This window comes from Apteryx rowi, unplaced genomic scaffold (genome assembly GCF_003343035.1).
Source record: "Apteryx rowi isolate R43461 unplaced genomic scaffold, aptRow1 scaffold_1140, whole genome shotgun sequence".
Lineage (NCBI taxonomy): Eukaryota > Metazoa > Chordata > Aves > Apterygiformes > Apterygidae > Apteryx > Apteryx rowi.
In genome coordinates, this window is record NW_020447354.1 from 1 (window position 1) to 22,161 (window position 22,161).

Genomic DNA, 22,161 nt, shown 5'->3' on the forward strand with positions numbered 1-22,161 from the left:
TTCCATCTGAACATGAGGAAAAACTTTTTCACGGTGAGGGTGCCAGAGCACTGGAACAGGTTGCCCCGAGAGGTGGTGGAGTCTCCTTCTCTGGAGATATTCAGAGCCCACCTGGATGCAATCCTGTGCAATGTGCTCTAGGTGACCCTGCTTGATCAGGGGGGTTGGACTAGACGATCTCCAGAGGTCCCTTCCAACCTCAGCGATTCTGTGATTCTGTTAGGTTTTCTTTCTTTCCGTGTGTTTCTGTTGAATACTGTGATAATTCATATTAATAATAGGGTTTTGTGCCTTCTCTGGAACTCTACATAATACTGGTACAGTTTATTTTTTGTAGAATAGAGCTATTTTGTAGCTATATGCTCTAGAAGTATAACTGTTTCCCATGTTGTTTAACGGACTTAAAAACAATAGAAAGCATAAATGATTTTGTCATACTGTGTTATGTAATAGGTCTGCAGCTGATGTGGGAATTAGCATTCTGATCTCTTAAACATATCAGAACGTAAAGGTACCTTCCTTCTGTTTATAAGATTTCTGTTGGTACTTGTTACCCTAAGATAAATCAACAGATACTTAGTGGAAGACGAGATGGTGTTAAAGCTAATTACTATCTAATGTAATGTAGCTGCAGGTGTCCTTAGTGAGTGGAGTCTCTAGTTTCCTGACTTACCAGTCTCAATAGAAAGTGATCTCCAACAGTCTCAGGTTTCTGCTTCAGAAGTGTCATCTTTGAAAATTACAGAAATAGCAATTGTGAGTGAGTTTAGTGCTTGTGAACCCTGGGAAGTCAAGGAAACGGTGCAGTGCGGGTAAACTGTGTAGTGTTGGTTTTCCTTACCTGACCTGCCAGTTCTTGCTACTCCGGTGTAAAGAAAACAACCTGGAGGGGGCGACAGAGCAGTTCCGCAACTGTGACATCTTAAACCTCTTAGGTTGGGGTTACCAAACAGTTTAGATAAGAGTGACTTTTTAAAGGTAGGTTCTTGCATATTAGAAAGGTTCTGTACTTGATTATCCAGCACCTTACCAGAGCAGTCTGTCCTTTGATCGAATACTAATTGTTACTGTAGCTGTGGTGGTCAAAGGATATGAGGGGCAGGTAACATAGGGAGAAGTAATACAGGATGTTATATGGGGAGAAGTGATTTCTTTTAAGCCAACTGATTGATGTATTTAGACAAAACAGGAGAGCTTTCAGCATACAGCTGAAACCATCATCCAGGATTTTTCATGGCATAAGAGGACTGGTGTGATTAAAAATCTTGACATTCCCCCTGTCCCTTTCTGCAAATTATATTAGTTTGTTTAGTAAAGGCTGTCTCCCTAAATTTTCTTTTTTTGATTTACTTAAACATTGGATATATCTGTATATCATGATACAGTGTTGTGCAAAGCCTTTGTGTACCCATGGTTGTTCTGGTAAGAAACTTAAATTATAGACCTTCTTTCTGTGTGTAAAATTTTGATAATGTCTGATCAAGGGGCTGTCAGTGTTTCCGTTTAATTTTTTCTCTCTTTGCTTTGATGTTTTTCACTGACATCTAAAAATCCTTTGGAGAGTTTTGATCTTTGATCAGATTCTGTTCTGTGGAGGTTGCTGGGAATTTTGCTTTTGAATTCTTTGGCAATTTGATAAAGATCTAAGTGCAATTTGTGATCATTTTATAAAGCTCAAAGTTCATTTTTGTTGGGAGTCTCATTTCTCATGCTTCTCTCATGCTGTTTTTTCAACTAGTTCCTTAAAACTTTATCCATGAATGAGTTGTCTTATTCTGCGGACTTTTAGAGGTACTTCCTGAGCTGTATATAGTATAACTTTTTTGGTACTCTTTTTGTAAAACTCAACCCTATTTAAAAAAAAAAAAAAGGGAAAAAAAAAAAAGTCATGCAGAACATATTTATCCAGGAAATGGGCTAGTTAGATGTGCTTTTAAATATATGCATTCTAAACATGTTCCTTCCATAGTGACTTCATGAAATAGCTAAATTTATATTATAATTTATATAGCTAAAATATATGTTTATATTTGCCTGGTATTCCTACAGTTTTGTCATGCATTTCATAACCTTTGACACTTTGACTCAGGTTTTAAAAACAGCTAACAAAGATAAATGCTAAACTGGGATATAAACTTATAATAAATAGGCCCAGTGCAGAGTAAAAGTTTATAAGTCAAGAGGGGAAAAAAAGGATAAATTCTCAGCTGTTAAAAGACCTCTTTTTCTAGTGAATAAAAAGAATCCTTATTTTGAGGTTGCATCTAGCTTTCACCATCAGAACACATACTCCTTATCTTCACTTTCTTATTTCTGTTACCAGTTAATTTGCAGCCCTATAGTTTCAGTTATAGCCCTTATGAATACATAAGGTCAAGGTTGTCAGAGCAAAACTGAAATTTTATTGTATTTGTTAAGCTTTTATTGTAATTAGGCAGATCATAACTAACGTTGAAATATTTTTGTAGATGGGACTATGTGTATTTTAGATGTCTTTGTCTGTCTGTCATCAACATAGTTCTGATATTTCATTCATGTTTATTAGATCTATAATCTGCATCTCACTGCTAGGGAGAATAGTGAAACATTATTCTTACTTTTTACAGGTAGAGTAGTTAAACAGTCTTGCCACATTAGACTTCTACCTGGGTCCAGAGCTCAGGTTTTTGTGTCCTAATTCACAAGAATGGGAAAGGCTCTTTTTAAGTTTAGGGCCTAATCTCAAGTATTTTAGAGTGAGGAATTTTGAAACTTAACATCTGTATTTTTGTTCTATAGGGTACCCTTGAAAGTGGAACAAGCAAACAACGCTCGTGATGCCTTGGCTAAAACGGTGTATAGTCATCTCTTTGACCATGTAGTAAACAGGGTAAACCAGTGTTTTCCATTTGAGACTTCTTCTTTCTTCATTGGCGTTTTAGATATAGCTGGTTTTGGTAAGTATACTTCAAAAAATTCTTTTTTTCTAGTTGGATATTATTGCCACCAAAGATTCAGTGATAAATTTTAAAACAGAATGTGGTAGGGTTTTGTTTTTGGTGGTGGTACATGAGATGGGATATGTGTACTGAGGAGGATATCCAGAGAGCAGACAGTGCCTTGTTTTTCCTGAGATATGGGAATGCAGAGGAGGTCTGGAGCTTCTGCTGCTGACCTAGCAGTCAGAAGTGTTAGTATGAAACTAGACATCTCTGTAAAGATTTGTGATTCCTGCAGTGCCTGGACAGATGCTACTTTTTCTCCTGTGGTCATTCCTATACTGTTTTGAAGCACTAGAAGTTTGCTACTCGTTTTAACAGTAGCAGCTGTTACTCAGTACTCTGAGGAATCTGTTTCTTGATGTTGTGTTGATTAAAAAAAGCGGGGCTGAAGTGCTTACGCCTACTTTCTTTGCATAGAATCTTACTGTGGCCACCTAGTAAAATTAGGAAAGGTGTTGAATGTGCACACTGTTTTCATTCAGTCCTAAGAAGATCTCCACGTACTGATTGACAAGCAAACGAAGTCTTTGAATTAAAATTCCTGGGGGATGTTTCTGTAAGAGAGCTGGACTGCAGGTTTCTGGTTGCTTCCTGGAAGTGGTGGGCATTGATGATTCCCATAAAGCTGGTGGAGTCTTAGGCTCCTTAAGATTCACAGTAGGGCATGTTTGCTCGTGTGCTGAAACCCTGCTAAGGAAGGTAGTCCAAGAACGGTAAAAAGAGAACCTTTGGTTTTGGGGTCCTTAGGGCTATGATGTCAAGTGCCAGCCTGTCATAACACGGATGCATGACTGTGTATTGACACAGTGTCATTTTATGGTAGCAYCTCGGTTAGATTTGCTAACAGATGTAACTGACTGTTGTTGTGTTAGAGATATGGATCTACCTCAGTGTTTTTACAAGACTCTCTTATATGCAACTTGAAAATTTGTAAAAGCTTTTATTTATTGAATGAAACACATGGATCTGAGCACACCTTTAAATATTTACACTCTGAAGCTTTTCGCACTTACTGTGTAATATAAACTCTTGGAACACTGGTTTATCACAGAAGTTTTAACTTCTGTTTTTCAGAATACTTTGAACACAACAGTTTTGAACAATTCTGCATTAACTACTGTAATGAAAAGCTGCAGCAGTTTTTTAATGAAAGGATTCTGAAAGAGGTATGTTATATTTTGTTATATCTGAGGGTGTTGGTTTTTTTTTTTTTTTTTAGTAAAATAGCATTTTCTGTAAGATTGCTCTTTCTGCTCAGGTTAAAAATTTCAGTCGACAAATTGTGTCTTTTTGCTGTGTGAGATCAGGTTAAGCTAGAAAAGAGTATGACCTTTTGACAACCAAAACTTACTCTCTTGTGTGTGCGCGCGCACACACACACACATGTTCACACTGTCTCTTTCTTTTCTTTTTCTTTTTTTTAAATCATATTCAAACAAGAAGTCCTACTCCAGATATGTTTCATTAACATCAGGCATCGAAAAACTGTTAGGAACATCTACATCTGTGTTTTCATTGAGCATATAATTAAGGAATTGAAGCTGGAATATGATAAGCTGTGTCAGAGAAATTTAAAATACATATTTATTCATGCTGTATATAACAATGATGTCTTCATATTTAGTAAGAAAAAAAAACCTTTCTGGTGGATAAAAAAAAAACATATGGAGAGTGGTGTTTTCTGTTTCACAATTATTATTCATTTTTGTTCAGGAACAAGAACTTTACCAGAAAGAAGGCCTGGGGGTTAATGAAGTGCACTATGTAGATAATCAGGACTGTATAGGTATGTACTTCTTGAAATATCAAACTGTTTGTTAATATCAGGGAGTGCAAACCTTAAAGTAGAGTAGACGAAACATAGGTAGCACTAGCAATTTTATGCTTCTAATGACCGTTGCAGCCTTGTGAATTCTTCCTTAGACCTTATTCTTGTATATATGTTTGTTTGAGGTTGTTTTTACTTGCAGTCGCAAGATTGGGATCTTGTTATATCCCAAAGCAAAGTTCTGAATATTGCATCTTTGTGTGTGTGTGTAAATTTGTAATGTTACAGTTTCAGTTGGTAATGGAGCCATGTTGTCCTACAGTGTGTAGTAACTGCAGTTGGGACTTGTGAATTTCTTTTGGATTTTCCAAGAAAACTAATCAAAACACACAAAATAGGATAAATAAAGTGGKTTTTTTTGTGTGTGTGTGTGTGGTGTGAAACGATTAAAAGCAAAGAAGGGTTTGAGGATGTCTCGGCAGGGAAAAATCCCATGAATTGCAGTCCCACCCCCCACGCACACACACACTTGAGACAATCAGTAAAGGGGGGGAAAAAAGTATAGACAAAAGGTTGTAGGTTTTACTGTTGGTTTTAGATTTGCACAGATTGATATATCAAAGGCTTACGATTTTTTTTTCTACTCTCAGCTTGTGTTCTCCACTTGCTGTATTGTGAACAGAACGGATTGTGCTTTCACATTTACAGCAGTTTGCCTGTAGTAGCTGGTGTAATTCTGCGTAGAGGACTCACAGTGAGAGAGTGCAACATCTGTTGCAAAATGTCAGGTTCTTCTGAGTTTCTGTAGCTCTGCTCAAGAAGTTTTCGCTTTGTCAGGTAGGACTGTGCAGTTACTACCTTTTGAGTTAACTAAAGACAACATGTGTCAAGCAAAACTATTGGCCATCTTGAGAAAAAGCAGTAGGAAGGCGCCTGGAGGAGGGAACAAAAGCGTAGCAACAGTAAATATGTGACTTTTATGAATKCAAACTGTATCTCATCTGGTGGTTTGATAATGGCTGTATGACCCTATTCCCCAAAATATTGTGATAGCTCAGAGACTGTCATGTTCCCATTTAAAAAAACAAAAATAAAACAAAACTTTTTTCTCTCATGCGTGTTTGTTTTGAAACATATCTGAGAACCAAAAGCATTTTCTCTGATGCCTGTTTGAAAAAATAGGTCTTACTCTTAGGAGGAAAATGGGTCATGATTTGTTTTTTGCCCTCTTTCAGGTTGTTGAAATTGTTGCCATAGAGTCATCCACTAGCCACAGAAGTGGTTTGGGCAGTTGACCTAAGAACAGTGGCAGCAGAGATGCTCTGTCACCCAGTCATGACCCCTTTTGCTATTCTAGCCAACATACGACACTGCACTACAGATTTCACACATTTCTACGTAGTATGACTTATTCTTAGATAAGCTAATAAAATTCTTGCCTAACTTCACCCCACCATTTGTGCCTTAATTCTCTTTTTGCATAGTTAGGAAAAAATGATTTTCTACTTCCTCTTGGAGCGAGTGAGAAATCTGTGGAAAACAACATTTTCATTTTTTTTTTCTTTTTTATTTAAGGTGTTGGGCCAGACCAGCAATAGCAGTGAACACATAAAAGTGTTAACCGTCACTAGAGAGAGGTGTATTATGTTGACATGAAAATTTTTTTAATGCTATGGAAGAATTTTAAAGATAGTAATTAGCATGTTTTGATGAAATAGAAATAATCTCTGAAGCTAAATTCATTTTATATTTATTTTATTCGTCATAATATCATTTAATATACACTATATGCATAAAATATATCAATAAAATGAATTATTCCAATTTTATAAGCATAAATTCTTTGGATCAGTGTTGTCTTGTGTTTTATAGCCTCATATTATAAGATCTATTATATGAGCTCATAGACACTGCTGCAGTACAAATATTAGTCATTTTTTCCTTTCCTCATAAAAAAATGGGTAATAAAAATTCCTCTTAAAGAACAACTTCTTAGGTGATATGGCAAAGTCTTTAAAAGCTGCAAAATGCATATGTGTCTGATAATTTCCAGAGCATAAATTTCTGCGTCAGCTTTCAAGTGCTTTTGTGTTTGTACGTGAAAAATCAAAACAATACTCTTGTAAAAAGTTTTGAAATTAGCACATTATGCTCAGGTCTGATCCATCTTTCTTAAAATAAAATGCCTTTTGTTTTTTCCCTTGGGTCCTGCTGTGAAAGAAAGTATGAGCCTTTTTGTGCTTTTAGATTCAACATGTGGCAAAACATGGATGAAAAGCTTAAAAAAAAAAAATCAGTATAAGCAATTATCCCATAAAGACCTATGCCCATACCACAAAAACATTTAGGCATCTTTTGGGAGTTAGATGACTGGCCATGAAAGGACCCAAAAGGTTCAGTATTTGTGTTTCTTGTGTTAAAGTTGGAACTTCTGATAATGTGTATAGAATATTGATTAAATCAGCAATTCCAGTAGGTAAAAGTAGTTTACGGTGACTTTGTTCCTTATGCTAACAGCTTCACCTGGATACAATTACACAAAACCAGTTCAGTAGCATTTTAAACTTGTGATGTTCATGATCTGATATGTGATTATTAATTGAATTTTTGTAAACATTGTTTTTTTGTTTTGTTTTGCTTTTACAAATAGATTTGATTGAAGCAAAATTAATAGGTGTACTGGATATTTTGGATGAAGAAAATCGTCTTCCCCAACCAAGTGACCAGCATTTTACTTCAGTTGTGCACCAAAAACACAAGGACCATTTCAGACTCTCTGTAAGTTTATTTATGTTGTCTGTGTTGTTCTAATAAAAATGAGTTCTCGGAACATTTGATAGTAACACTTCAATTTAATGAAAACCTTTTCTAAGATATCCCAAATTGCATCAGTTTCCACAATTTGTATTGTTTTGTCAAGAACAAGTTTAGACATAAGGTTTGTTGAAAAGTTCACTGAAGGCTTGTTAAGTCTTGTAGACATTCTAATATCCTGCTGAAAGTGCTGTCGTCTGTCTTCATCTGTTCTTGATGTTTATTAGCACATAATGCATAAAGAAAATAAAACCACAATTTAGATTATTTTGTATCGAATGAACTATTTTGTTGTTCCTTTCCAGTATTGCTTGTTTTGGAGAATATCTAACTGGCATGAAGTGTCTAGCTGGCACTTCAGATGAAAATGAGGAACACACCAGGAAAACTTTTTTGTTGTTAGTTCTTTAACGTACAGCACTCTGTGGAAGACTGATGCAAACCATGGCTATTTATGTACATGACTTCTGCTGAATTGCAAAAATATATGAATTTTAATTCCCTGCTGAAAAAATGCAAACAAAGGGAGCCAAAATAAAAGTTATCCACTTTTACCTTTCATAAATTTCCACCTAAGCTGCTTAACTAGATTCCTGTGCAATGAAACATTCTTCCCAGTATATGTATGATCAGCTAGCTGGTTGCCTTTTAAAGATAAAGATGGTAAAGATACCATCCAAACCTGTATTTTAAACTTCTATTCCCAAATCCTATGACAACATTATGCATCAGCCTGTAGTCAGCTAGGGAATGAATGGAATAAAAATTATTGAATAAATGGGGGGAGATTCAACCATCTGGTCTCAGCAGTCTTGGTGAGTTTTATTTTGAATTTGAGGCTCATTCAGATTTGAGGTACCTAAGGGTATGAATGGGAATGAAAATAGTGTTTGTTTTTGTTTTTAATATCTTGTTTTGAACTGAAATGGTGGTGGTCATCACAATTATACAGCAAGAAGTGTCATTTTTAACACCTAGTACTCCTGGCAGAAACATGGTGTTGTCCCAGCAGTAACTTCTCCTCACTGTTCAATGTAATTCTTCTTTGTAATTTTACTTTTTAATTACAGATTCCGAGAAAGTCTAAATTGGCTGTTCACAGAAATATCAGAGATGATGAAGGCTTTATTATCCGGCATTTTGCAGGAGCAGTATGCTATGAGACGGTAATTTTACTTAACAACAAAATCAAGTCAGCTAGTTTTATTATGCTTTATAGTATCTTATTTTTTGAGTTTAGAGGCTACAAATAAAGTACTTTTTCATCCAAAGAGAAATTCAAGAGATGATTTGTATTTTAGCTTTGAATCTAAATTTTGTGATTCATGACAGAACTGACATTTTACTTTAACTTCTCAAATTACAGACTGTTCTGTTGAGACGTATCTTATACAAGTGCTTGTTACAAATCTATATTTAGGTAATGGTGTCAATATTAAATATATTGATTTCATGGTCTGCTGCAAAATCTTAYGTCAACAGAAGTTTGCATCTTGGGGAAAGGAGTGCACCATATGATGTAAGTGTTGCACTTAACAGTAACTTTCAGAAGCATACTTCTCCACAACTGTTTATTTTTATGTTAAAAAATCACATTTTTTTTTTTTTAGTATTTTCCATTGCTGCTTACAATAGAATTATTCATGTAAGGATATGAAATATCTGAAATTGTCACCCTGAAATACGTTCTGGATTCTTGCACTTTTATATGACTATTCATCATACGAAAACATTGAAATGTCCTAAACCAGTAACTAAAACAATTTTTTAAAAATTATGCATTAAATATGAATAGCTGAAAATAAGAGTTGGGGGGAGGGGGGAAGGTCCCTAATGCTTTGTTGTTCTCGTCTCTAACTCCAGTGTGTAAAAGACAAGCTATTTCCAAAGCTGGTTTTTATCATTTGAAAATGGGGACTTTCACAGTACTTTCTTACTTTCTTCAAAATACTCTAAGAATGATAATGGTTCCTATGCTGTTTTGAAGTAGGTACACTGTGTACATCATTTTACAGTTAAGAAAATTGAGGTCTGTGTGCTGCCTAAGTGATTTTTGAGGTAACACGAGTCAATATCAAAATAATAAATACAATTAGAAGACTTACAATTAGAAAGAAGCATTAGAAGAATTGTTCTAAGTGCTCTGTGTTAAACTGTGTACCTCATCAGGATACATCAATAATGCCTTCACGATACCTGACAAGTCAGAGATGCGCGCACAAGCTCTGCTCTCAGAACCAATCAGATATGAGGCAGCTTTGATCCAGAAGCTATACTAATATGCTTCAGTTAATTTATCCTGCCCCTCAGCGTGACTTACTTAGCTTAGGCTGAACAATTTCTGGACCGCAGCTGCCTTGTACCTTACCAGTTCTTTCTTTCTCCTTCTCTGTCACTGCATTTGTTGTCGTGACAACTCTCACAATCTGCTTTGTGGTGAGGACGCTCACGTGGCTGCATTCGTATTCCAGTCTTGTGTTCTCACAGTCCAAGTAAATTTTGTAGGCCTTTGTTCTTTCATTCCTATCAGCACTGAAGCTTTTTATGGGATGTATTGGCAAATTTGTATTTTTCTTGTTCAAATTAATTTCATAAATGTTCATAGATGCCCAAATCACTATGAAAGTTGCACCAAAAACTATTAAGAATTTTGTTGCGTGAAATTGGATATAGGTTTCTTGATCTCTGGAGTTCAGTTTAATGCTTTGCTACTGACTTTTTAAAAGTTAGCTGATTTAAATAAACCAGAGAGGTATGGTTTGTAGGAAGGGGATAATATCTTTTATTATACCAGCTGCCCTTAAACAGTCATAATATAACAGTACTACTGAAATAACTGTTCATTTTTCATTTCATTTGCCAAAACTCTAGATGCACCAGTTAGTGTGCAGGCTAGTTCTTGTTTCACAGCAAATCTTAAATGATTTTATGAGTGATGAAGAATTAAGCTTCCCAGAACTCCCAAGTGACGAGGTGTTGAGAGCTGGAAGCGGAGATGGGGAGTATAATCATTGGCAAAAGCACAACTGATTTCTTAAAAGGCACTAGACCTTGCCTTGAGTCTCATGATTCCATCAACATCCTTCAAATTTAAGAATATCTTTTCTCTCTGTTGTCATTAGTGTTTTGCGTGTCCTGCTGAAAAGTCATTTGAAATAATATACAAATATTTATTCCACAATTCTAGCTGATTTTGAGTTAAGCATGTAATTTTGTTTTTCTTTCAATTTTCTTTAAGACATAACTACTTAGGGTTGTGAAACAAATGTGCTATTATTTCTTGGGTTGTCTTTTCAGACGCAGTTTGTGGAGAAAAATAATGATGCTTTGCACATGTCCCTTGAATCTCTTATATGCGAGTCCAAGGACAAGTTCGTTCGACAGCTATTTGAATCTAACACTAACAACAACAAGGATCCCAAACAAAAAGCAGGAAAACTTAGTTTCATCAGTGTGGGAAACAAATTCAAGGTAAGACAGTACAGCAAAGAATCCATTTTCTTCTAAAATATGCCACTCATAAGTTATCTGAAATAAGTAGAACCTAAGGATGGGAGAACTAGTGGTAACTTGAGATTCATACAAAGAAAATTCTTTGAAGCGTAAGAAATCAGTGTATTCAAGTTAAATGCTACCCATTTCTGTCAAAAAGACATTTGAAAATAGTCCTTGTAGAGATTATGCAGTAATTCAGAAGTTGTAATTTTGCAAGGACACAAGGAAACCTTTATTCTGAAGGTCTAAACTCCTGGTCTAAATCTGGCTTCTGTGGCCTCTGAGGGATTCTGTATGTGACAAAAAGTGTTCTTCCATCCTGTCTTAATTGTGTGCTGTAGGAGATGCATCAACTGGACTACAGTTTGCCATTCTCAAAATTCGACAGCTAACCTAACCACTGTACTTCTCCTTTTAAAATATTGTTAAGATAGTAATTGCTTTCACAGAAGTATATTCATTGTGCTGAACAATTCCTTTCTCAATACCTGAATCTCATGCTTTTCCTCATTTTCTCCTTTCTTCTGCTTGTTGTAAAGCTGACCTTCAAACCCTGTCTTCTCCAATTGTTTTCTGCATCCTTTTCTCATTCAGCAGTTTTATTTTAGCTGGACTATTCCAGCTTAGGATGGCTAGAAAAGAGAACTATAGGGGAATTGTGAGAGGAAAAGCAGGCACAACCATGGGCTGCAGGTAAATTTTTCAATCTCATGGACTTATTATTGATAGAGTTGCTGCAATTCCAGCAAGAGTTCTTCTCAACGCATCTGGGCCAGATCCAATGAAGGATTTAGATGCCTTCAAATCAGGTGCTGCAACATTTTTGGTTTGCTACCTTAGCTAAGGCACCTAAAACCCCAAATCATGTTCCTAGACAACTTTTGCAGTCCATGGGGAAAGCAGGACAATCCAAAAAAACACAGGCAGAGTGGCTAATAGCAACAGACTCTTTCTCCATTCCTGCTCCATCTCAAGGTTACATGCCTGAATCAGGACTGTGAGAGAGATTTCTTCTTTCAAAATCTTATCCGGTGGCTTAGTGAGTAGAATGGTTCTCTAAAAACGCAGAGGCTAGAAGAAAAGGAAGGGTATGGTACCAACACTTGCTTTATATATAGCAGCTGTGTTCTGCTTCGTTTCTATACTCTATTCAGTGTTTTATCTCCAGTATATTTCCCTTAGCAACAAGCTATTGGCTAATCTGTCAGAGGTGATCTCCCTCATTCCCTTCTGGAGCTGAGCTGTTATGTAGCAAAAAATAAAGTTTTAACGGGGCCAGGAGGAGTATAAGGGAGATATAATGTAGTGGTTTTGGTCTTTACTGGGAATTGGGCAACCTTTTCTCTGAGTTTTGCTTTCGGGATTCTTTCCTCCTTCTCCTTATTATTCAGTTGTTGTAGAATTATCCTGTAGCCATTGGTTTAATATAAAATGCATGAGCAGAAGTCATACAGATATCCTACCTTCTGAACAAGACCTGCAACCATGATATGTCTGTTGTAAGGGAAGCTGGGATATTGTGCATTGTTTTTATAACCGCATTTTCAAAATGCAAGCAACTGCAGGACCTGTGAGATGATTTCCACTTTGTTCCATCTGGGTTCTCAATTCCTTTTGGATTTAGCACCCCCCATCCAGTTGCTATGGACAGGTGAATGGATACTGTTGTCCAAAGGGGGTTGAAGTAAAAAGGAAAGTGTTTAAGTTAAACAGCAACTGAGTGGGAGACTTTCTGAATTGCCTTTTGGGCTTCAGTGTTCACCTCTGCACCTAGAACATGACTAAAGTCCTTTTTGGATCTGGCCCACCAATCTATAATTCTTTAAATGTTTTCAACTTTCATGGCATTTTGAATGTATGTGTTACTTCCAATAATTCATTTAGTGTTCCCTTCCCAGACAAAGCACATACTACTGATGAACACTAATAGCCTTGAAAATTTCACTTCAGATGGCATCAAAATATGTTCTCTTATCTGTGTAGAAGTTTCATCTCTTTAAGAATAAGAATTCTCAATGTATCAGTATATAAGCCAGTCTTGAATTCCTCTAATTACATCCTTTCCTTATAACTAATTAAAATTAATTCACATAAACAAGTTGAGAAAATGATGAACTAATTTATCACATCTACTCAAGGATTTGGGGGGTAATTTTACCTTAATATGGTAATGATGGATTAAATTGCGATAATTCAGAACAGCAGTAGTTTTAGCAATATGCCTTATTTATATGATCATTTCATTATTGAAACTAGTTAGTGACTCTGGCTTATTTCTTGTCAAATTGTGGGCATCCAGGGGATATAAGGAGGGGTATTTTTGCTCTAGCCAGAACTATATTTTGATGATGGAAATTAGGCTGTCCCTTCCAAAATGAAGCATCACAAATTTAAGGAAACATGAAGATTATATGCAAAGTAGATATTAAAGTATTTGTCTGTGAGAACTGAGCAGGAGGTTATCAGTGTTTATCATGTCTCTTGTGGCACTCCCTCCCTCTTTCTAACCATATACATGAAAAATAAAAAACACATTTTTATCCACTGGAAGCAAGACTGGCAGCTCTAGGTGAAGCGTATCTGCTGGTACAAATCCAGCTTCTGGGATTCAAGGTAATTGAAAGATCTGGTCACAAAAATATAGACAAAAGTCAGATCCCTTTGATCTGCTTCCAATACAGAAAATGAGGAATATATTAAGATGTTTAGAATTCTGTCTTAGATCAATCCACATTCTTAATTTTGTGAGTAAACTAGAAAGACTGTCATGACAGTAATCTGTATGGGTACAACAGGCACATCTGTAAAGTAGAAGTATAACTCTTGTATTTGATCTGGTTCTGGAATATTTAAGTCCCTCCCAAAATACATTCAAGAGCAACTAACCCTCTTCCCCTCATAGCCCTAAGTCTCTAGTGATCTTATACCCTTTCCCCAAAAAATCATAAGGTCTTTTGTCATCACAATTTGTTTAAATCCAGCCTGAATAAATGTAGTTTAAAATTAAGACTAGTCTGTTGAATTTCTCATCAAAGGAGAGTTTGGAATTAAAAAAAAGAATTTGATAATACAGATTCATCTACTAAAATTTTGACTCAAACTTTCAAGCCAACAGTGCAACACAGCTTCAACAGCAACAAAAAACATCGAAAGATTGAAGTGATCTGTAAAGGAAGCTGAACATATCTGTTATCTGTGTGAATTATTTAACATATAGGTATATATTTGTTATAGGTTAAATTTGGGTTTTCAAAATTTTAATGTATTTTTTGTATCATTGCTGGTCAGTCTCACTTCCTTAGTAACTTTTTTATATGGACATTATTTCCTTTATTTTCCCAAATGGGTTTGCACTTTTTTTGATAGCCAAATTTCAGTCATACACATGGTATTGTTGTTAAATTCAACACAAGCTGTTTCCTCAGGATCATTCATGCACTCTTGCATGATTTTGCCTGTTAAAGATTTGTGAACATTTGATTTATCAGTTCTGTCTGATCTACTAACAATAAACATGCATGCGGTAATGCTATATCACTGTACTGTGTGTCTGCTTTTGTAGTTATCATGGTAAGTTATTCTATGTCAGTCTTTTGAAATACCTGTTTTCTTTTGCAGACTCAGTTAAATTTGCTTCTTGAGAAGCTTCACAGTACTGTAAGTATAAATACAGATGCAGGTTCATCATTTTCTCTTTCCAGTGCTTCTCACATAAATTCTAATCAGTTATCTCAACAATTTCGCTTAAAGTAGATGTCTAGTGATAAAAAATAACTTCAGAGTCTGCAGTTATGTGAAGTGTCTTGCTGTGCAGCTAATGAATATTGAGTTAATTTTTTGGGGGGGAAAAAACTGAAAATTTTGTTGTTGAACAAAAGTTACGCGGTTTTAAGTAAACAATATTGTATTCTACTTAAATCTATCCAGGCTGCAATCTCCTTTTCTGTTAGTTTCACTTTCTTCCTTTCACTGCTTATCATTGATGACTAATCTGCAGAAGATTTAGAGTTTTATTTAAAAGTAAGATAGGCAATATATTAATAACTTCTGTTTTCACATTCCATAAGGTAGTTTAAACTAAGATGTTTTAACTCCTTTTTGTGATAGGCTGCAGATGCACAGATGGTCAAAGAGCCTGATTCTACCGAATGAGTATTTACTCATTTAGCTGATATGATTTGATAGCTTGTGGAATTCTCCCTGTAATTCAGCTAATCATTTATTTATTTATTTATTTATTTTAGAAGATGCATTTGTGAGAATACATTCTTGTTATTTCTCTCAGAGATTATGCTCTGGCAGAAAAAAAACCTGCCAAATGAATGGGACAGGTGCCGGAATGTAGCCAGCATTCAGACCTCGCTGTACTTGTGAGGCTGGTCTGAAAGGGAGATAATGTCCTTCACCTCAGAACAGCMTGAAACTGAGAGTCAGTCCAACGAAAAGGAGTGTGGCCACTCTGAGTTTAGCTAACCAATGGTTAGAGATGTATCATTAATATAGAGCTGTCTTTGGCAGGCCCTTTCTGACTCCAAGGGGAGAGAATGGGTACAAAACACTCTCAAAACATTCAAACCAGGAGTAGAATTATGTTTTCTTAGTCCCAGTTTTGTTTTTGTATATAGGATAGGATTTCATTAGCTGCCTATTATAGGAAAAACTGAGTAACTAGATGATGATTAAAAAAAAAAAAGTCCTCCCTTAAAGAGGGATTGTGAAATAATCAGAGAAAGCAGTGGCTGAAATTGTAAAGAAAGTATATATGGTGATAAGAGAAGAGCAGGTTGGAACAACAAATGGAGGAAGGGAAAGTGAAGCCATGAGGCAAAGGAAACTGGAAAAAGTCAGTTAGAAGAAAAGTCAAGTTTAACTGCCATGATTCCAGCGTCAGGAGGTTGGAAGGATGTCCCCTGTGATGTGAACTCTGGAGGACTGAGATATTTAGCTGATGTGGCTGTGAAGATGATGAGTGTAGTAGAAACTAGAGCTGTACATCATAATTAGATTGTTTTAATGGTAAGAAGAGGAGTTGAGTGAAAACTCAAAAGTTGAGGTTCCAATTAATAGCTTAAGCATTGAGATCAGTTATGTCAAGACAAAATTAGAATGCAAACTGGCTCTAACAAGAAAAATGATGTCAAATTTTCTCTTTTTAGAAATCTGTTATTTTACTTTTTTCTTAACAGTTATTTAAGAATTACTGAAGTAATTTCAGGAGGTTTAAAAATATATAGATTCTGCTAACTTGCCCTTTTGACAATAGGGGTCTAGTTTTATTCGCTGCATCAAACCCAATTTAAAGATGACAAGTCACCATTTTGAAGGGGGACAGATCCTCTCTCAGCTTCAGTGTTCAGGTAATGTATGCATCTGATATCCCCCCTCCCCCCCCATTTATTATTTCGAGCTTTGTAGATTGACCTAAATTTGAAATATGTGAAATGGAAACAGTATGTTTCCTAACTTGAACTGTTGCTTTCTAGAAGGTCAGTTATTTATGTCTTTCAAGCACTAACTAATTTCGATTCTCAGTAACTGAGGCTCCCATTTTAGTCAAAAGAGATTTAGTTAATGCAGCCTAGGAAGTGATTCATATGAACAGCCATAAGACCTCTTATTTGCAAGCAGAGTTGCTTTAATCTCCATCAACCATTTCTGAATTGATTTTAATGAGAGTATAGACACAATAAGGAGCCATGTATTGGTACTTAAATTTAGATTTCTTAATCTGGAGCTGAATCCATGTCTCAGTGTTTTGCCCACAATGTTGCTGGGGCAGCAGCTCAGTCCAGAACAACAGAATTCCTTTGAATTCCTGCGGCAATTGAAGTGTTAGAAACTCACTTGTGCATTTAGAGACAGTCAGTATTAGCTGGGGTATCTAATTGTTGAAACAAATCTGTTTTCTTCCATTTCCTTCTATAACAGAATCAAATAAGTCCCATTTTACTTTTTAAAAATTACTTTATACCACTGTTAATTTGATTTGGATCTAAGCTTCCAACAATGGCATTTCCGCATAGTCTTTCCTGTTGTTTTGTGTACTACAGTGGTAATGTGAGGCTACATTTTCGCTGTTCTTGAAATGCTAGGTGCTTTCAAATTTTATAGCTTTATTTTAAAGGACAAGTATTAGCAGTCTTTTTTTGCCCCACTGAGCAGCAGCCTGAATAGCTTGCTAGGTTGTTAGAATGCTTGTTGGTATTGTGTCACGTCATTCTTCATACGGTGCTTATTCACCAACATATTTTGATATTTATTTTTTTCCCTTCCTATGTTTTTCCTTCTAGTATTCTTGTCCTTTTGGTAACTTGTGTTTACTTTTTTCACTTTTGGAAGTCAAGAGACATTTCCAGGTTTTGCAGCTGGTGTTTTGGCAAGCCACCATGTATTTATCATATCACGTTATAATCACAAATGCTTAACAACTTTTTGGCAATTAGGATTCCATTAACATTATTAGTAGTAGGTTTCTTCAGGTTAATAGCATTTGGCATGTCAAAGAGAGGAGAAAGTAAGAAATGAACTTCTTTTATTTTCCACTGTAACAATTGTAATGTTTTATAATAATCTTACAAGTTTACTTTTCTGTGTGTGCTACTTTAGCAACAGTAAATGAAGTTCAATCTAGTAAAAAAAAAAAAAAAGATATATAATGTTAAAAAAGTAAGAATTAATACTATATATATATGTATGTGCATATATATATATATTTTTTAAGAAAGACTTAGTGGAAACAAATCAAATCATTAAAAACAAGTCTGCAAATTATGAAGGTTAGAGACGGCAACCATGAGTTAACAGTAAACTTAGAAACTGATGTACAAAATCTGTTGCTGGAGCTATGTAGAGGAATGGGCAAAACCTAGCATGGTCTGTGCTTCTTGAAGTAATTTGAACCATTTCCTGACTTTGTGCTCTACTGATGCCCTAGTTATAGCTGAAATGTAGAAGCACTGTTTGRGGAATTAAAATTACATCTTTCCAACTGACATCTAGTACTGCAAGTACACAAAATGTTCTAAAAGTGCACTTGTATCAGGCACTGCATCTGTACCGCATCTCACAAATATTGACGCGATAAAAAGGAGAGCCATACTGGACATGGTTTTTCCTTTTTTAAGACAGAATTGCAAAATCTCAAGTCTGCTAAAAAGAAAAAAATATTTAGCAGAATGACTGGGAAAAAAAATGCTCTTCATGTTTGGGTGTTACTTACCTGTCTAAATAGGGAGAAAGTCATAATGGACCTCTCTCACCTGTTCGTAACTCTTTGTGAGTGATCACATGATCAAGAAATGCTAGAGGCTTGGTCTAATCTGTGATGAACTTTATGGATTGGATTCTGAACAATGTTTGTGAGGCTTTGTCGTGAACTACTGGTTATCATAAAAATCATTGCTTTATTTACATTTTACTAGTACCAACTTTTGTGTGTGTGTTCCTATGAATATAGGAATGGTGTCTGTTTTGGACTTAATGCAAGGCGGTTTCCCTTCACGAGCATCATTTCATGAACTATATAATATGTACAAGAAATACTTGCCTGAAAAATTGGCTCGATTGGATCCTAGGCTCTTTTGCAAGGTAAGTTAGAAATTAATTCTTCTGCCATACCATCAAGGGCAGAAAATATATTTGTGTGTATTTTTTGTCTTTTATGTTTTTTGGAGGAGAAAGATAAGCCAAATTTGTTTTTTTTTCTTTGTTTCAGGCACTATTTAAAGCCTTAGGATTGAATGAAAATGATTACAAATTTGGGTTAACCAAGGTGTTTTTTAGACCTGGCAAGGTAATGTGTCTCTTTCTTTTTCCATTTGGAGCTCATGAATGTGAATCAAAGAATAATTGACATTGGAAGGGACCTCTGAAGGTCATTTGGTCAACACTTTGCTTAAAGTAGGACCAACTTAGGTGATGTTGCTCAGAGTCTTTTGTAAATATTGATCATTTTCTATGGAAAAAAAATCATAACTGTCTTCATAGTTTTGTTGCTAGAAGTGCTGTATTTCTGAAGCAATATTTGTGGCTTTGTATTTCACAAGTTTCCCCCATGTTCTACAAGTCACTTAGAAATCTATTTAGGACTACTAAAAAGAGCAAGTCAGAGGAAAGAAATAAACACTTTCCACTAAAAGGTATTTATAGCTGAAAGCTCTTCCTATGATCATGAGCACTGCTGTTGCTAGGACAGAGAAAGAAGAAGAAGTAGGGAGCTGTTGTGACTGGAAAGGAACCTTCATCATAGGCACAGAACAGTGTCTTAACTGTCATAATTATCCGTAAGTGGAAATGCAGGATTTTCAGAAGAGTTTGCCTTTAGTTAGACTCTTATATGAAGATTTAAAAAGTTGAGCAATGTTTTCAGGGCTTTAATTTTTCACCAAATGCAGAATTTGAGGTATCTTAAAGTTATGGAACTTCAGAGCAATTATTTAGGAAGTAGAGTACCAAATCATTCCTTAAAATATTGTCTATACATTTTTATTTTTAATGATTAGTAAATGGTTGGGTTATTCAAAATCTTAAGCATTTCACATCAATTAAAAAATAAGTCATTTCTGTTATCATCAAAGTTATAACTAAAGTTATGCCAGATACATACCTTCTTGTCTTGAATTAATTGAGTGGATATAATGGTAATGTACAGTTCAGTGTTCTGTTTACATTACATATATTTTACTCAACTTGCTCTTAAATAATGTCTAACACTTTCTGTTCTCCTCATTTGTAAAACTGGTTTTGTACTTAGTTTGCAGAGTTTGATCAGATAATGAAGTCGGATCCGGATCATTTAGCAGAGCTAGTTAAACGAGTCAATCACTGGCTTATCTGCAGTCGCTGGAAAAAAGTTCAGTGGTGTTCTCTCTCAGTGATTAAATGTATGTATTTTATATTTTAATAAAATGTTTGTTAGCAGTATAGCAAAGCAGTTACCATCATCTTGAAATGTGGCCGTGGTCATATATAACAGATGCTGACATGGTAAATTCTGAGTAGTTCCTTTCAAGACTGGTGAGATTTCTCATAGTTTGTGTTAGGTAAATATAGGAGGGCTTAAAGCAGAGGTTTGTAAAAGTGGTGATGTGGTGGGCTGTATTTTCCAACCTCCTGTGTCCAGGCTGCTTAGATGCTTCCTGAAGCCCTGGTAAACACTTGCGCTGAAATAGCTACCGATTAAAGGTCTTGGGGAGGCACCTCGACGTTGGCAGGAAAGAGCAGCAGTTTCAGCTCTGAGCTGACAATATAGAGTCATTTAGTTGAGCTTCGGGGAATTGCCTGCACAGAGATTATTAACATCCAGGCAGTAACAGCACATTCAGAAGCACTGATATGAATCATGGGGCAAATGTCTCCATTCCAGGAGTTACTGCGGATTGGAGAGTGCCAGTCACTACTGATACATGCTTTCTAAATGCTCAGCCTGCTCTGCTCACTGTGCTGAGTAGGAGCAAGGCAGTGTGGAATAGTTTGGTACTGGTGAGGTGGTTCATTAAAGATGCCTGTATGCCTAACTCAAGACTGAATTCTGTTGTCTACTGTGACTTAATGGACCTAGCTCTTAAGCACGTATCGTCTACATACAAGTTTGAGCCTATCAAGTGTGTGAGTAATAGAGGAAATATAGGAGTTCTGTTAAATTGTTCAAACCATTGAGACTCAGTCAGTCTTTTGTGTGTTACAGTGAAAAACAAGATAAAATATCGAGCCAGTGCCTGCATTAAAATACAAAAGACTATTCGAATGTGGCTTTGCAAGAGAAAGCACAAACCACGGTAAGAGGTTATTCCTTGATTGAAGAAAATGTCTGTTTTTAAAATAGTTTCTTCTGAACGTAAATAAGAGATTTACTATGCTTAACTAAATGTATACAAAGTCATAGAATGATGTATGAGTGAAAGGGGCTTTGAGGGGTGCTGCCTTCCACCTCTCTTTCCCAAGGATGAATCAAGTAAATCTGAACCTTTCCTAAGAGATGTTTAACTTGTTTGTAGAATTCTCCAGTGATAACTAAGGGTTCCTAAGAACAGAGCTGAGTCTTTCCATATGTGATTCAGGACTTTTTGTCCTTTACTCATTCTCACTTTCCTCTGTAGGCCTCCTTTCTTCCACATCTGAGCAATAATTGTGTGTTCTCTCTCTCTGTCTCTCTTTTCCTCTTGAAGTTAAGTAACTCCGTTAGCTTTAATCTGATTGTATGGAATACTGATGGAAAAAACTTTGGCCATTAAGCACTCCTGACATTATTGTTCTTTGATAGAGACCCAACACTCTTTGTTCTTCATTACTGGGGTTCTTATAAAATGTTTTCTTTTACATCCTTTGATAGTTACATTTCATTTTGTACCTTAGTGTTTCTGATCATTTCCCTAAATGTTTATGCTGTTCTTCTATGCTCATCTTTAATGATTTGATTTAGTTTCTACTTTTTGTATGTTGTTTTTTCTGAATTCCTGTTCAGTGATTTCTTTCTTTCTAAACTGCCTCTGTAGAGTTATAATTTGGCCTTCAGTATTGTTTCTTTAAGAAGCTGCAAGCTTTTCTGGACTCTCTTTCCCCAGACTTTTATTTTCTATGGGGTCTAATGACCCCATTGTAAAATCATAATTGTAAAATAATCTGAAGATACAATAAACTGTCTTCCATTCACAGCATTGATGGTCTGGTAAAAGTGCGTACACTGAAAAAGAGACTTGATAAGTTTAATGAAGTAGTAAGTGCTCTGAAGGAGGGGAAGGCAGAGACAAGCAAGCAGGTCAAGGAGCTGGAATATTCTATTGATGCTTCAATGACCAAAATTAAGGTATGATATTAACCAGAGAAATGGCTTCTTATTACTGAAATCTCTTAAAACTTAATCTCAAATAGAAGGCCAACATTATTTCTTTTTTTTTCTTTTTAATAGGAAGTACTTTGGACAAAGATTTTGTATTTAAATGGCTTCCTGTAGACATTTATGTCAGAGGTCTCATTTTTCAGAGGCACTGGGCACTTCTAAATCCTATTTAAAGTTATTTGTGAATGTAGCTGAAATGAATCATGAAATTGGGGGCATACATCTATGTTTCAATGTGTGGTGACATTGTGAGGCTGTGGTGTTAA

At 35.7% G+C, this 22,161-nt stretch overlaps 1 protein-coding gene across 1 annotated transcript in view; it reads left to right on the forward strand.

Moving 5' to 3' along the window:
* Window positions 1–2,778: 2,778 nt before the first annotated feature.
* The window catches only part of LOC112972565 (unconventional myosin-VI), a gene marked incomplete at its 5' end in the record, with an annotated part of 45,064 nt that continues 25,681 nt past the window's right edge, over window positions 2,779–22,161 (forward strand). The window contains 13 exons of the mRNA XM_026079230.1: window positions 2,779–2,936; window positions 4,056–4,147; window positions 4,695–4,767; window positions 7,400–7,527; window positions 8,634–8,729; window positions 10,861–11,034; window positions 14,677–14,715; window positions 16,322–16,415; window positions 18,515–18,645; window positions 18,773–18,850; window positions 19,811–19,940; window positions 20,744–20,834; window positions 21,712–21,862. Of these exons, the coding sequence (XP_025935015.1) occupies window positions 2,779–2,936; window positions 4,056–4,147; window positions 4,695–4,767; window positions 7,400–7,527; window positions 8,634–8,729; window positions 10,861–11,034; window positions 14,677–14,715; window positions 16,322–16,415; window positions 18,515–18,645; window positions 18,773–18,850; window positions 19,811–19,940; window positions 20,744–20,834; window positions 21,712–21,862 (1,435 nt within the window). The remainder of the gene's footprint in view (window positions 2,937–4,055; window positions 4,148–4,694; window positions 4,768–7,399; window positions 7,528–8,633; window positions 8,730–10,860; window positions 11,035–14,676; window positions 14,716–16,321; window positions 16,416–18,514; window positions 18,646–18,772; window positions 18,851–19,810; window positions 19,941–20,743; window positions 20,835–21,711; window positions 21,863–22,161) is intronic.